Here is a 12,500-nt window from a genome sequence, read left to right as displayed (position 1 = left end):
TTATACGTTCGTTATACCGTCCATCTCCACACTACTGCACGCTACTCTCGAGTCCAAACATAGTCCAGAGGATCTCCCCTGCAGATCATTGCATAACGAAACAGGACAAATCTCTCTCTCTCTCTCTCTCTCTCTCTCTCTCTCTCTCTCTCTCTCTCTCTCTCTCTAACCCTCCCTCCCCCCCCTCTCTCTCTCTCTCTCTCTCTCTCTCTCTCTCTCTCTCTCTCTCTCCCCTCTCTCTCTCTCTCTCTCTCTCTTTCCCCCTCCCTCTCTCTCTCTCTCTCTTTCCTCTTTCTCTCTCCCTCACCTCTCTCTCTCTCTCTCTCTCTCTCTCTCTCTCTCTCTCTCTCTCTCTCTAACCCTCCCTCCCCCCCTCTCTCTCTCTCTCTCTCTCTCTCCCCTCTCTCTCTCTCTCTTTCCCCCTCCCTCTCTCTCTCTCTCTCTCTCTCTCTTTCCTCTTTCTCTCTCCCTCACCCACTCTCTCTCTCTCTCTCTAACCCTCCCTCCCCCTCTCTCTCTCTCTCTCTCTCTCTCTCTCTCTCCCTCTCTCTCTCCCTCTCTCTCTCTCTCTTTCCCTCGCTCTCTCGTAAACATGTCTCCACTCCCACGCTTGACCTGCCCCTCTCTCCCCCTTCCCCCTCCGTCCGCAGGTGGGCGAGTTCCGGGCGCACGCGGCCGAGTGGACAGCCAACGTGTCGGCCGAGTTCAAGGAGACGCGCCGCCGTCTGAGCGTGGACATCTACGACAAGTTCCAGCGCGCCGCCTCCATCAAGCGCAAGCTGTCGTCGGAGCTGGGCATGAACGCCGTCAACCAGGAGATGACGCCGGGCAAGCGCACGCTCTCCGTCAACTTCGGCGAGGAGCGGGAACTGTACCCCAACCTGACGCTCTCGTTCACCCCCGCGCCGCTGAGCCGGAACGGCAGCCTGTACCTCAACGGCCTCAGCCCCGACTACGCAGACCGCCGCGAGGTGGCAATCATCGAGAACTTCAAGTAACCGTGGCGACGGGACAGGGCGGGACATTGCTGCAGATTGAGATCCACACACAAACACCCACATCATCTGTGCTTGGTGGAGACACACACACACACGCGTGCCGCACGAGTGCACTGATGGATATAGCTGCTGTGACCGCCGCCGCCGCTGCATTCATTAGTTCGATTGACCGGCGGGGATATCGATTGGAAAGGAATGGAGAATTGAACAGATCAATCAAGACGCTAAGTACATTCGCGGATACACATCACATGGTTGGAGCCTCTGGCATGCACACATAGACGCACACACACACACACACATGTCCATGTAGAGAACATGAACCATGGATGCACTCAGACGCAGTGCTTCCGAGCTTGCGGGGCCGGAGACATTTATTTTGTATCTACTTGGCGGCCATACCTCTTCTCAAACTTGACGTGGCGTTCTCTGTGTCAGCGCCAAGCATTCGCCGCGAGACCACTGTGCTTCTTCGGGGATGACACACAGAACAATTTATTACTATATTCTATTCATACTAATAATGCTATTACGCTGATAGAAGTTAGCACTCATGACCCAAGTTCCATTAGGGAGAGGACGATTTCACTGACCCTCCCACCGTGTCGAGCTGTTCACCTTGGGATGAGTCCCAGCGTGCCTTAGCAAACAACAAGTCTAGGACCGCTGAAGATTTCTTCTGGTTCAGTATTAGACGGAGCGACGGCCACGGTCTGTGTGATGTTTGTGCTGAATCTTGATGATTGAGGAACACATTGTGAGAAAGCGTGTCGAGGAATGAAGGCCGGTCGAAAGGAAAACTATTGATCATATTGAACATTCTCTATTTACCTTCCTTCGAATCTATTTAAGAGAGTAATATATCAAATATATATATACATATATGTATGAAAATATGGAAATGACGGAATACAGTCAACATGCGGGTAAAGTTTCTAGTTATCAAACTGGATTCAGCTTGTGAAATGTTGGATTGATTTGTTGAAGCCATGTCAATAATACACAGCAAACGTTTCTGGGGCCAACTGGATGCCACCTTCAGAGATCCATCTGTCAATATGTTGTTTAACGATCAAGAGAACGACTTTCTAATGGTAAGATGGTCATTGAAGGTCTATGAGGTCATGATTACAAATGGAGAAAATGTTGATTCCTTTCATAATCTTTGCTTGTGTTAAAAGTGAATGTATGCTGTTGGAGAATCCTCAATAAGTCTGGTGATTTTTTTTTTAAGGTATTGACCAGCACAAGTTCAAGAGATCATGGAAGTGTTTCATGACCATTATTCCTTCTCACTGAGAACTCCATTCCTACGTTCCTCCGTGGCTGAAGCAATTGCCAAATCGGTGCCAACATTTTACGTTCCAAACCCTTAATTATTATTTATCATCGCACTCTTGTATCCAGCACACATCAATTAAAAGACAAACTGTGATAGATGTGTATCAATCAAAAAGTTTAAGATATAATTTGAGTCATGAGAAAGAGTTTTATTGTTTTGTTTTTTTTAAACTGACTTAATGCCAAAATTTGATGTCCTTTTCAAACGGATATTTATTCAGCTTTTGTCCTTGTCACCATTTGTCTATTTTCAATGCGTCTAGCGAGTGAATCGCCACAATGTAAGGACATGTAATATGCAAGGATGTTTTGTAAGGTGGTTGAGTTTACGATGATGATGATGATTAACCCATTTGGACTGAAGGTCCTGAATGTGACGTCTTCACAATCGACCCAGTGCTTCTGAGACAAGTGGTCCTTACATTGCCAAAATACGTTCGCTGTTTACGTTCTGTAGCATCATGTAGAGAAACTCTAAACAGGCTTACAACACAGTGATTATTTTGTTATTTTTATTTTGTTTGAATCAAGTCCGCTTTCTTTGCACAGGTGTCTGTTATGCCAAATGTCATTTAGTGTTCTGATGTTGATGGAGAGAACACGAACAGTAGATTAAGTATGACTTTGGGCTTCATCTGCTCAGTGGTTTTCCATGAGGTTTCCAGCTTGCCATTCAGCCCTCCACATGGCTTAGATTTCATGAATATTCATGTCTTTGCGGGATCTTTGGTCCTTGTGGATTTTTTCGTGCGCGTGTGTGTGTCTTTGTGTGTGTGTGCGTGCGTATTCTTTCTAAGATGAGCATTGCGTTGTGTGAAGCCCTAATCCGGACAATACATGGACTTTGCCTGCCATGTCTAGCTCATGGAAAGCGCCCCAGAGAGAGAGACGGTTCAGCGAGCGAGTCGCAACACACGTGGGCCTTCATTTCATTCATATTGTTACATTTTACTTACAATGGGAAACACAAAAAAGCAATCAGTCACAGGCGGCAGAAAATGAATTGAAGACTTGGCCTTGCTTGTTTGCCGCTGCTTTGGACGGTACACCGATGTCCTCCCGGACTCCTCAGACTCGCCCATACGAACCCCAGCTTACCCCCAGGCCCCAGGAGAGGACAATCCTGTTCATGGGTCTGCTTCTGTGTTTTTGTTGTTGTGAGTTTGATTGACTTGGCATGCCAAGGGAGCTGAGGGAGACGAGGCACTGAAGTGCACTTGGTGTGTGTGTGTGTGTGTGTGTGTGTGTGTGTGTGTGTGTGTGTGTGTGTGTGTGTGTGTGTGTGTGTGTGTGTGTGTGTGTGTGTGTGTGTGTGTGTGTGTGTGTGTGTGTGTGTGTGTGTGTGTGTGCGTGCCCGTGAGATGCGTGTATGTGTGCTTGCCTGTGTGTTTGCGATGTGTGCTTGTGTTTGCGTGTGTGCGATGTGTGCTTGTCTGTGTGTGTGCTCGTGTGTGTGTGCGATGTGTGCTTGTCTTTGTGTGTACGTGTATGTGTGTGCACAGAAGGGTGATTAATGCTTCCAATCCCATTCACACAAGGATATTGATATTGCACCATTGTTTCTTTCAAACAGACACCTGAGGCTGATTAGCATCGAAGGCCCATCTGTGACGCATCATGAATGTAACGTTTTAACCTTTTTAGAACTGAGGAGCGCCGCATGAACGAGGCTGAACCTGAATGTTAGCATGTTGAAGAAAACATGTGATTTGTGAAAACAAAGTCATTCATAATTTTTCTGATATCGGATGACACATTTTAACAATGTTTATGTGTATGAAATGTCACTGACTTAATTCTGTCTTATGATTATAAGCTAGAGTCCATGACAGTTAGAGTTTTTAGATTTTTTTCTTACCAAATCACACTCTACAATGCATGGCTGCCTTTTCAAACGAGTTATGTTATGATGATGTTAAGACAGAAATGTGACGGTTTACGAGAGAAGGAACGGCTCGGACACGTCCGTTTCATTTATGTACATGACTCACGAGACAGCGCAGGTTTCTGTGGTTCCACAAGAGTTGAATAAAGTCACATTTGTTTGCATGTTATGTCCTACTTCCAAATGTCTGTATGAGACTTTTCCGTTCTGTATTCGCAGACTGTGGTTGGACGCCACAGTACTGTAGCTGATGGTTTCTCATTCAGTCGCCAATAATTGTCGAACTCAACTCACGCCAAACTTTTCATAAATATTTAGAATAAAGTATTTTATACGACCTTTCAAGCCCTGTGTTTTTTGTGCCTTTAATATAAAGTCCTCGGAATAATTGTGTGTGGTAGGCATACTCTGTGTCAATCACCACTCTAACACAACCGTTTATGTCCTTGTGTCAGAATGGTATTTTTCGGATCCAACAATAGTTTTAAATATTTTCAAGTACAAACACGCACACACACACACACACACTCACGGCCCACGCCCTAGCTAACCAATATACATGTTATAATATCTATAATCGTCCGTGAACACAGAACCTTTATGCTCCCCATAGAATTAAAGCGTCGTGCTGAGAACTTTTGCACCACGAGGGGAGACAGTAGAGAGAAATGGTGATCGCACCCAGTCTCACGGAAATACGTGACACTGTGACGTCACGTCATTTAATCTATTAATTTGTGATCTGGGACACGTAATTTAAAAAAAATTCGGGCCAAAAGTACAAATTTCAAACTCATTCTAAAAAGAAGAGATGAAGCAGCTACCTTTTTTTCCGTTGCGGTTTGCCTACAGAGCAGCCCACCTGCATTAAATATATCCGTGAATTGTCACAATTTCTCAGAATCAAAGGTAAAAGTAGAAACGGGTGGCCAAAAGCTGTCTTATTGTTAGAAATGTGTGCTTTTGGCACGAAAAATTTTAAATGACGTGTCCCAGAACACGAATGAATAGATTAAATGACGTGACAGTGTTACGTATTTCCGTGAGACTGGGTTGGGTGATCACACGAGGCCTGTGAAGAAGACGCTGCCTCATCAAGGATCGGTGCTCTGAGTCACCCGTCATGAAATGTTCCCCAGGGACCCCCGTTCAACACTCCCATCAGGGGGGCCCACCTCCCCAAACTGCGTTCGGAGAGGTGATCTCTCTCTCCCTCTCGCTCTCTCTCTCTTTTGCCGATTAAAATAAATATATATAATAAACATGAAATCCTTTCTGTCTGTCTGTCTTTCAGCTCCAGGATTTACTTGTGCAAATCCATCTGACTTAAAAAGCCTCCACAACACAAGATCTGAGCTAATACATGAGTAAATCCTGCAGCTGAAATAAAAACTGCCAGAAAGAATTTCAAGTTTATTTTGTTGATGTTTTTTAATCGCCAAAGCAGTTAATGTCGAAGTGGTTAGATTTGTTCACACTTACTTGTTAATTAGATAAATATGAATGTGATGACACCAGAGCCGTTTAAAATAAATAAATAGCTCGGATTGACGCCATGTTGTCCTGATGAGTTCCTCTCCACTTCTGTCAGGGCCACGGTTCACGACATCAAATCTGCCCGTGGCGTCGACTAAGAGGTGAATCTATACGCTCTATATCTATATGTAAGAAATGTACTGAACTAAATCATGGAATTACCATTCCATGTCTTCATCGATTAAGAACTACTGGCTTCTCCGATAAGTTCTCCTTTGAAATGTTGGTTCCGGGTCAGAACGTCTGATTCTGTGTATTGATTCACTTTTGTCAGAGTACCGCGGGTTGCCAGATAGAAACATCGCATTTATTTGGCTGACAATTCTGTCGGAAGCGACTTAAAATAAGTGCATTCAACCATTAAGATATAACGCAAAAAGAGTTACATTGAATTCAGCAAATGAGTGAATATGCTACATTATGGAAAAATGTATTCATGGGACCAGATACAGTTTCCACAGCTGTGTTTTCAGTCAGAAACAGAAGACGTTTAGTCTTTCAGCTGCCCTGGTGTCAGTGGATCTTCATTCCACCAGTCTGGAGCCTGGACAGCAGGCAATTCCCACTTTGTTGAGCCGCAGCTGGGGTCTCCGGACCCCATGTAGTGAGGGTGCAGCCATAGAGTAGAGTCATAGAGTTTTGGAGACGGGCTGGTGTGGTATGGTTTAATACCGGTGACTGGAATGGGTTCTGAGCAGCCACTGGTGGCCGGTGTAGGGTGCGGAGGAGGGGTCTATAGAGTGGGAGGATTTGGGTAGGTTGAAGACGTGTCGGGCTGATGCATTTTGGATGAGCTGCAGAAGACGAACGCACACATAACAAAATTGGCAGACAAACACGGGAGGCTGCAGTCACGGAAGAAAGCAAAGGAACTGAAACTGAACTGGACTTAAAAAGCCTCCATGACAAGATCTGAGCTAATACACAAATAAATCTTGGAGCTGAAAGACGGACAGCCAGAAAGGATTTCAAGACGGATGCCACATTAGCTGGTGTATAATTCTCAAACAATAAGTTAGCCTATATAAACTTACAGTATAACTTACTCGCTGTCGCTTCTCACTGTGAAAATACAATAACCGTGCCCTTCTCAAAATCTAATGTTGGGCTTGGCTTGTCTTGCGCTTGTGTCCTTAACCTGGTAACCCGCGTGACTTGTACTCTAGGGTGGAGGGGGTGGAGTTTTCTCTCATTTACATTTAGGGCATTTAGCAGACGCTTTTATCCAAAGCGAGTTAATTTGCCATAAGAAAGTGAAACAATATATCGCTGTCGGTACAGTAAGGATGTTCATGGAACCAAGTGTCAAGCACTAACTAACAATCGCTAGGTTAACCCAATCCCCGTATACAGGTAAGATAGCTAGGATAATATGCTACATAACTAAGTACTATAACTAAATACAACAAACAATAGGTACGTACATTAAGTGCCAATCAATCAACAAGTCAGTGCCTTCTCTCTCCAGTATCGTGCGTTCAGAACACAAGACAACAATGTGCACAACATAACAACAGAACCACAACACAATGACACCCTCACCTAAGTATATCCCAACCCCTTAACCCCCCCACTCAATGTCTCTGCTGCAAAGGACCTAGGAGGGCGCCAAAGGTCCAACACTGCGACCATGCCCAGGGTCGCTACAATATTGTACCTTTAAAGGTCGACCGAGTTGTCTAGAAGAGGGTGCTTATTATTATCTTCCAATCAACACTGTTGATGAGGAACTGTGATTATCAGGAAGCCGAAAAAGAACAGGAACATCAGCTAATAACTTTTGATTCATCGTGCCAGAATGGTTTTAATATTAAATAGGGATATTGTTTTGGATTGTGTTGCTCCAACGAAAAGCAAGAGGCCCAAACTGTGCATCATAAGAGGGATTGATTGAAGATTGTTCTAGAACAAATTAACCAAAACCGCCTTATTCAATCACCACTCTGATTAAAAATCGTTGCCACCGTGGTAAATGTAACACTTATTTACCCTATGAAAAATGAGAACCGTCAAACGGAATAGGTCTATCTCATATACGTTGTGGAAGGTTTTATAATCCCAGAGACGGATTGAGGTGTATCACACGTGGTCCGTGGATGAGTGATGACTGGGTTATTGATGAGGGGACCTGCCAGGACGGTAGAGTGCTTACTAATCACGAGGGAGGCATCAGTGCTCTTAATCACGAGGGAGGCATCAGTGCTCTTAATCACGAGGGAGGCATCAGTGCTCTTAATCACGAGGGAGGCATCAGTGCTCTTAATCACGAGGGAGGCATCAGTGCTCTTAATCACGAGGGAGGCATCAGTGCTCTTAATCACGAGGGAGGCATCAGTGCTCTTAATCACGAGGGAGGCATCAGTGCTCTTAATCACGAGGGAGGCATCAGCGATCACGCCAGCCACCCCTCAACAAGCCCTGTGGGAGATAAGGTTCTGTATATGGATGAGGTCTCTTCGCACGTGTGGTTTTCGTGTTTGTTTGTGTGTGTGTGTGTGTGTGTGTGTGTGTGTGTGTGTGTGTGTGTGTGTGTGTGTGTGTGTGTGTGTGTGTGTGTGTGTGTGTGTCGGTGTGTCGGTGTTTGTGTGTGTGTGTTTGTGTGTGTGTGTGTGTGTGTGTGTGTGTGTGTGTGTGTGTGTGTGTGTGTGTGTGTGTGTGTGTCGGTGTTTGTGTGTGTGTGTGTGTGTGTGTGTGTGTGTGTGTGTGTGTGTGTGTGTGTGTGTGTGTGTCGGTGTGTCGGTGTTTGTGTGTGTTTGTGTGTGTGTGTGTGTGTGTGTGTGTGTGTGTGTGTGTGTGTGTGTGTGTGTGTGTGTGTGTGCGAGGGAGAGAGATTTGTAGAGAGAGAGATGCTGTCTTTGCAGATACAATATCATTATTCAACTGACAATTGCACTGAGTCTCTGTTTTGCTTCTTTTCTGAGGCATTATTTATTCTGCAATGGCAGCGCTATTGCAAATCCTGGATCAACTCTTTTATTATTTGTTCTATTCTCATTCCTTAAACCCATTATTACTAGGATGATTCAATGAAGACCTCCGTGAAAATAAAATAAATCTGGCATTAACACACAATTCCGTACGGCTATGGAACGGTTCTGAATGTTTCTCCTCTCCGATCAAACATGGGCGACGCCCTTGAGACAGATTTTTTATCCCAGCAGACATTAGAGAATCATGTTCATGCGGTTGAGCCCTTTCACCTGAGGTGAGATTCTGAGAAAATACCGACTCCCAGCTCTCTCAGCTCCACTTCCTCCCTAGATACACACACACAAACACACACAAGCACACACAAGGAGATAAGCACACACACACATCAACACAAACACAAATGCACACACATATGTAGTACGTGGAGGGACACACACAAGCAAACACACACACACACACACACACACACACACACACACACACACACACACACACACACACACACACACACACACACACACACACACACGTCCAGCCCTCCTCCACTCCAATTACCAGAGCAAAGCACAGTGAATCTTCCCTTAAGACTGAAGTCAAGCTGCCCGTAAAGGGAACATCACATGAAGCTCAGTACCTCATGTTCTCCTGGAGACCATTTAGGTCTCAGGGTTTCATTTGTATTGTGCCCCATCTTACTATAACTGCAGCCACCGTTAACAGCATTCATGGTACAGGCTGGAGGTGGCTGGAGATAGTGTTTGTGACGTGAGCGTGTGTGTGTGTGTGTGTGTGTGTGTGTGTGTGTGTGTTTAGTTGACCTTCTGTCTGAGTCACACTTTTGTTTCCCTCTCTATCTCTCTCTCAGTCGGTCTCTCTCTGTCTCTCCCTCTCACTCTGTCCCTCCCTCTCTCTCTCTCTCTCTCTCTCTCTCTCTCTCTCTCTCTCTCTCGCGCTCTCTCTCACTCTGTCTCTCTCTGGCTCTCACTCTGTCTCTGTCGCTCTCTCTCTCCCTCTCACTCTGTCCCTATCTCTCTCTGGCCCTCACTCAATCTGTGTCCAACCCTAACCCTAGAATCTCTCTCTCTCTCTCTCTCTCTCTCTCTCTCTCTCTCTCTCTCTCTGTGAGGAAGAACATCACCCTGACCTTTACCGCCCCCCGTTTAAACAGAGTTGACCCGGTTGGACTGTCGTTACACCATCCAACCCCACCCTCCTCCTCACCCAGCCCACCCAGTGCAGATATGGAGTATTTCAAAGTACCTCTAGGCCTAGATCTTCTTCAGTCACATTCACTTGGATTGGGCCAGTTAGCCGTCACAGTGGAAGACATACAGTAGGGTGAGAAGGACAGGACAATCGCAGCTCCATCGTTAGAGAAATGAACTATTTCACGGCGGCCCTTCTGGGCTGCAACGGTTGGCCTGTACTGGTATTGTTACTCTGCTTTAATAGATTTTAATCAGCATTTTAAAGCCCTTTGTTTTAAAGGAGCTTTACAAAAAGTGATAATATTTCGACCTTAGTTTAGAGTCTTAACAATAAAGTTTATTGTTATTATTATTATATATTTAAACAGGAGACCTATTCAATAAATGAACACATATGTCAAGGATTCTTGCTATTTTGGTAAAAGTGTGTCTTTTGTTTTTGGTTGGTGCTGTAAGTGTCAGTAATCAATCGATTATTCATCAGAAGTCAGTGCTGATTTCTCTCACTGCGTTCCCAGCAGTTGTATGTGAAAAGCTATTCGGCGTGAGCTCTCATTACTGCTACACCATCAGCGTGTTCTCAGCTTTAGGGGTTGGCAATACAGCAGAGACCTACTCGTCTCTTCTCCTTCTCCTTTCATGTCAATGGTTTCCCCCTGGTCTGTGAGAGGAAAGGATGCAGCAAGATCGAGGTCTGCAGCAACATCTGACAAAGAAGAGAACACCTACTGGTGTTCGCTGAAAGGATGACAGACAGCTGCCTCCACCCATCGGAGACCTTTCATCGAAAGGAAATGGAAGGAGAACGTCGAATTCCTGCAGACTTTTAATAATTGTACTATTTTCAAAGAATGCACCCAATTTTAAATAGCAACTATGAGGAGCTTGGCAGCATTTTCAGTTATACAAGGAATGTAATAAAAAAGTAAAATCAGCCGGAAAATGGTCAAAATGGAAATAAAAAGGATTTACAAGAGCGCTTTTTATTCTTCAATGAGATCAACGACTCATGTTAATTGATTCAACTGTTTTATATTTGTTACGCACATTCAATGACAAGAAGGAATATTACACATTTTAATCTCTTCCAATAAAACAATCTGACTTTATACACATATTTGACCCAATGTCCAGGCACAGATGTAGAACGTAGACGATCGCTCGATAGATCCGTAGAAAATATGCAGATCCCAGAGGAAATCAGAGGAGTGACGGAGGTATGGTTCCACGGTCGGGCGGAGGGAGTGTTGTTAGAAGTCTTTATCCCAACCAGAAAACTCCTCATCCGCCTTAGTCTGGTCGCTGGGGAAACGGTCAAAGTTGATGTAGCAGGGACCCTGTGTGGAACACCAGAAATACACTCCTCACACATCAAACACACTGAGAGGAAAATACCATAATTACATTTACATTTAGGGCACTTACAATAATTACATTTGTCCGAAGGAAGAGAAACAACAATATATCGCTGTCGGTACAGCAAGGATGTTCATAGAAACAAGTGCAAAGCACTAACAATTGTTTGGTAAACCCATTCCCCGTATACAACAAAGATAGCTAGGATAAGACGCTTCACAATGCTAGGTACTATTTTTAAGTGCAAGGACGTACAAAATTCAATAAGTACGTACACACTGATGATACATACTGAGGACGATATTGATCAGAGCCTATGACAAATCTCTGGGCCGGAACCGGCTGTTTTACGGACCCAAACGGGGCCAAGGTCTTTTAGGACATACCTTGCGGACCAGGCGTACAGTGGGCGCCTCCACCTGCCCCACGCGCAGCTTGTGCCAGTTCATCGTGCTGAACCACCTGAGGAGGAGGCAACGCAGACGTCAACACACACACAACGTACTGGAGACATGGAGCTAGGCTAGCCTGCTATGGCAACGACATAACATAACATGACATGACATAACATCACGTATCAAACTGAAACTAAAGCGGTCGCACAGTGTGATGTGACATTACAATGCTCGCCTCCATTTTGGAAGCATGGAGCATAGGAATGTTTTTGGTAGTGATGGTATTTTCTTGCATTGTTTAGTACCTAATCTTGAAATTATTTGTCATTGTGGGGACACATTGTTGTGTTTGAAACTAACACAGCGTTTCTCCTGGGAGTCGTGGCAAAACGGTATATTTGCATATATTTTGAATTTGAAAGTCTTACAACTCTCATGAGGTATCACACAACCCAAGATGCATCCTGAAGTATAAGCCCTGTGGATGACGGCACTTGTGTCATCGTTAAATCTCAACCAGACACATGCTTCTATCAGTCATTATTATCAGAAACACGTTTGATGTGACCAAGGGATGAGTTCTAGAAAAATAAAACATTCAATTACATAATACGTTTCCATGGTTACCTGTGGTGGCGAACATCTTTGATGCCATTCTTGGTGTTTCCTAGTCTTTGACCCGGCCTGGGCCTGCCAACCAAAGCACAGTTTAAATCCCACATCACCATGAGCTCATGTCAGTTGCTTCTAGCACAAACAGGCTATTCAAAGCATACATTACATGCACTTCAGAAATGTGTGTTTGAATCAAGTCATTACCTTTGAGGTGGCCGTATGGTCCTAAGACAGA

At 44.8% G+C, this 12,500-nt stretch overlaps 2 protein-coding genes across 5 annotated transcripts in view; one reads left to right on the top strand and one right to left on the bottom strand.

Annotated features, from left to right (window-relative positions):
• The window catches only part of LOC132450221 (potassium channel subfamily K member 2-like), a 25,890-nt gene extending 24,873 nt beyond the window's left edge, over positions 1–1,017 (top strand). Inside the window, 1 exon segment of the mRNA XM_060042279.1 lies at positions 651–1,017. Coding sequence (XP_059898262.1) covers positions 651–998 — 348 coding nt within the window. The 3' untranslated portion in view covers positions 999–1,017.
• Positions 1,018–10,924: 9,907 nt separating this feature from the next.
• The window catches only part of prkg3 (protein kinase cGMP-dependent 3), a 14,505-nt gene continuing 12,929 nt past the window's right edge, over positions 10,925–12,500 (bottom strand). For all 4 annotated transcript variants that reach the window (XM_060042253.1, XM_060042252.1, XM_060042251.1 and 1 more), the window contains 3 exons: positions 12,278–12,340; positions 11,642–11,717; positions 10,925–11,236 (listed from right to left, as the gene is read on the bottom strand). In XM_060042253.1, coding sequence (XP_059898236.1) covers positions 11,150–11,236; positions 11,642–11,717; positions 12,278–12,340 — 226 coding nt within the window. In that variant the 3' untranslated portion in view covers positions 10,925–11,149. The remainder of the gene's footprint in view (positions 11,237–11,641; positions 11,718–12,277; positions 12,341–12,500) is intronic.

Source organism: Gadus macrocephalus, chromosome 21 (assembly GCF_031168955.1).
Source record: "Gadus macrocephalus chromosome 21, ASM3116895v1".
NCBI classification, from domain to species: Eukaryota; Metazoa; Chordata; class Actinopteri; order Gadiformes; family Gadidae; genus Gadus; species Gadus macrocephalus.
The sequence above is the reverse complement of the archived record's forward strand: the minus strand, read 5'-3'. Positions and strand labels throughout refer to the sequence as shown.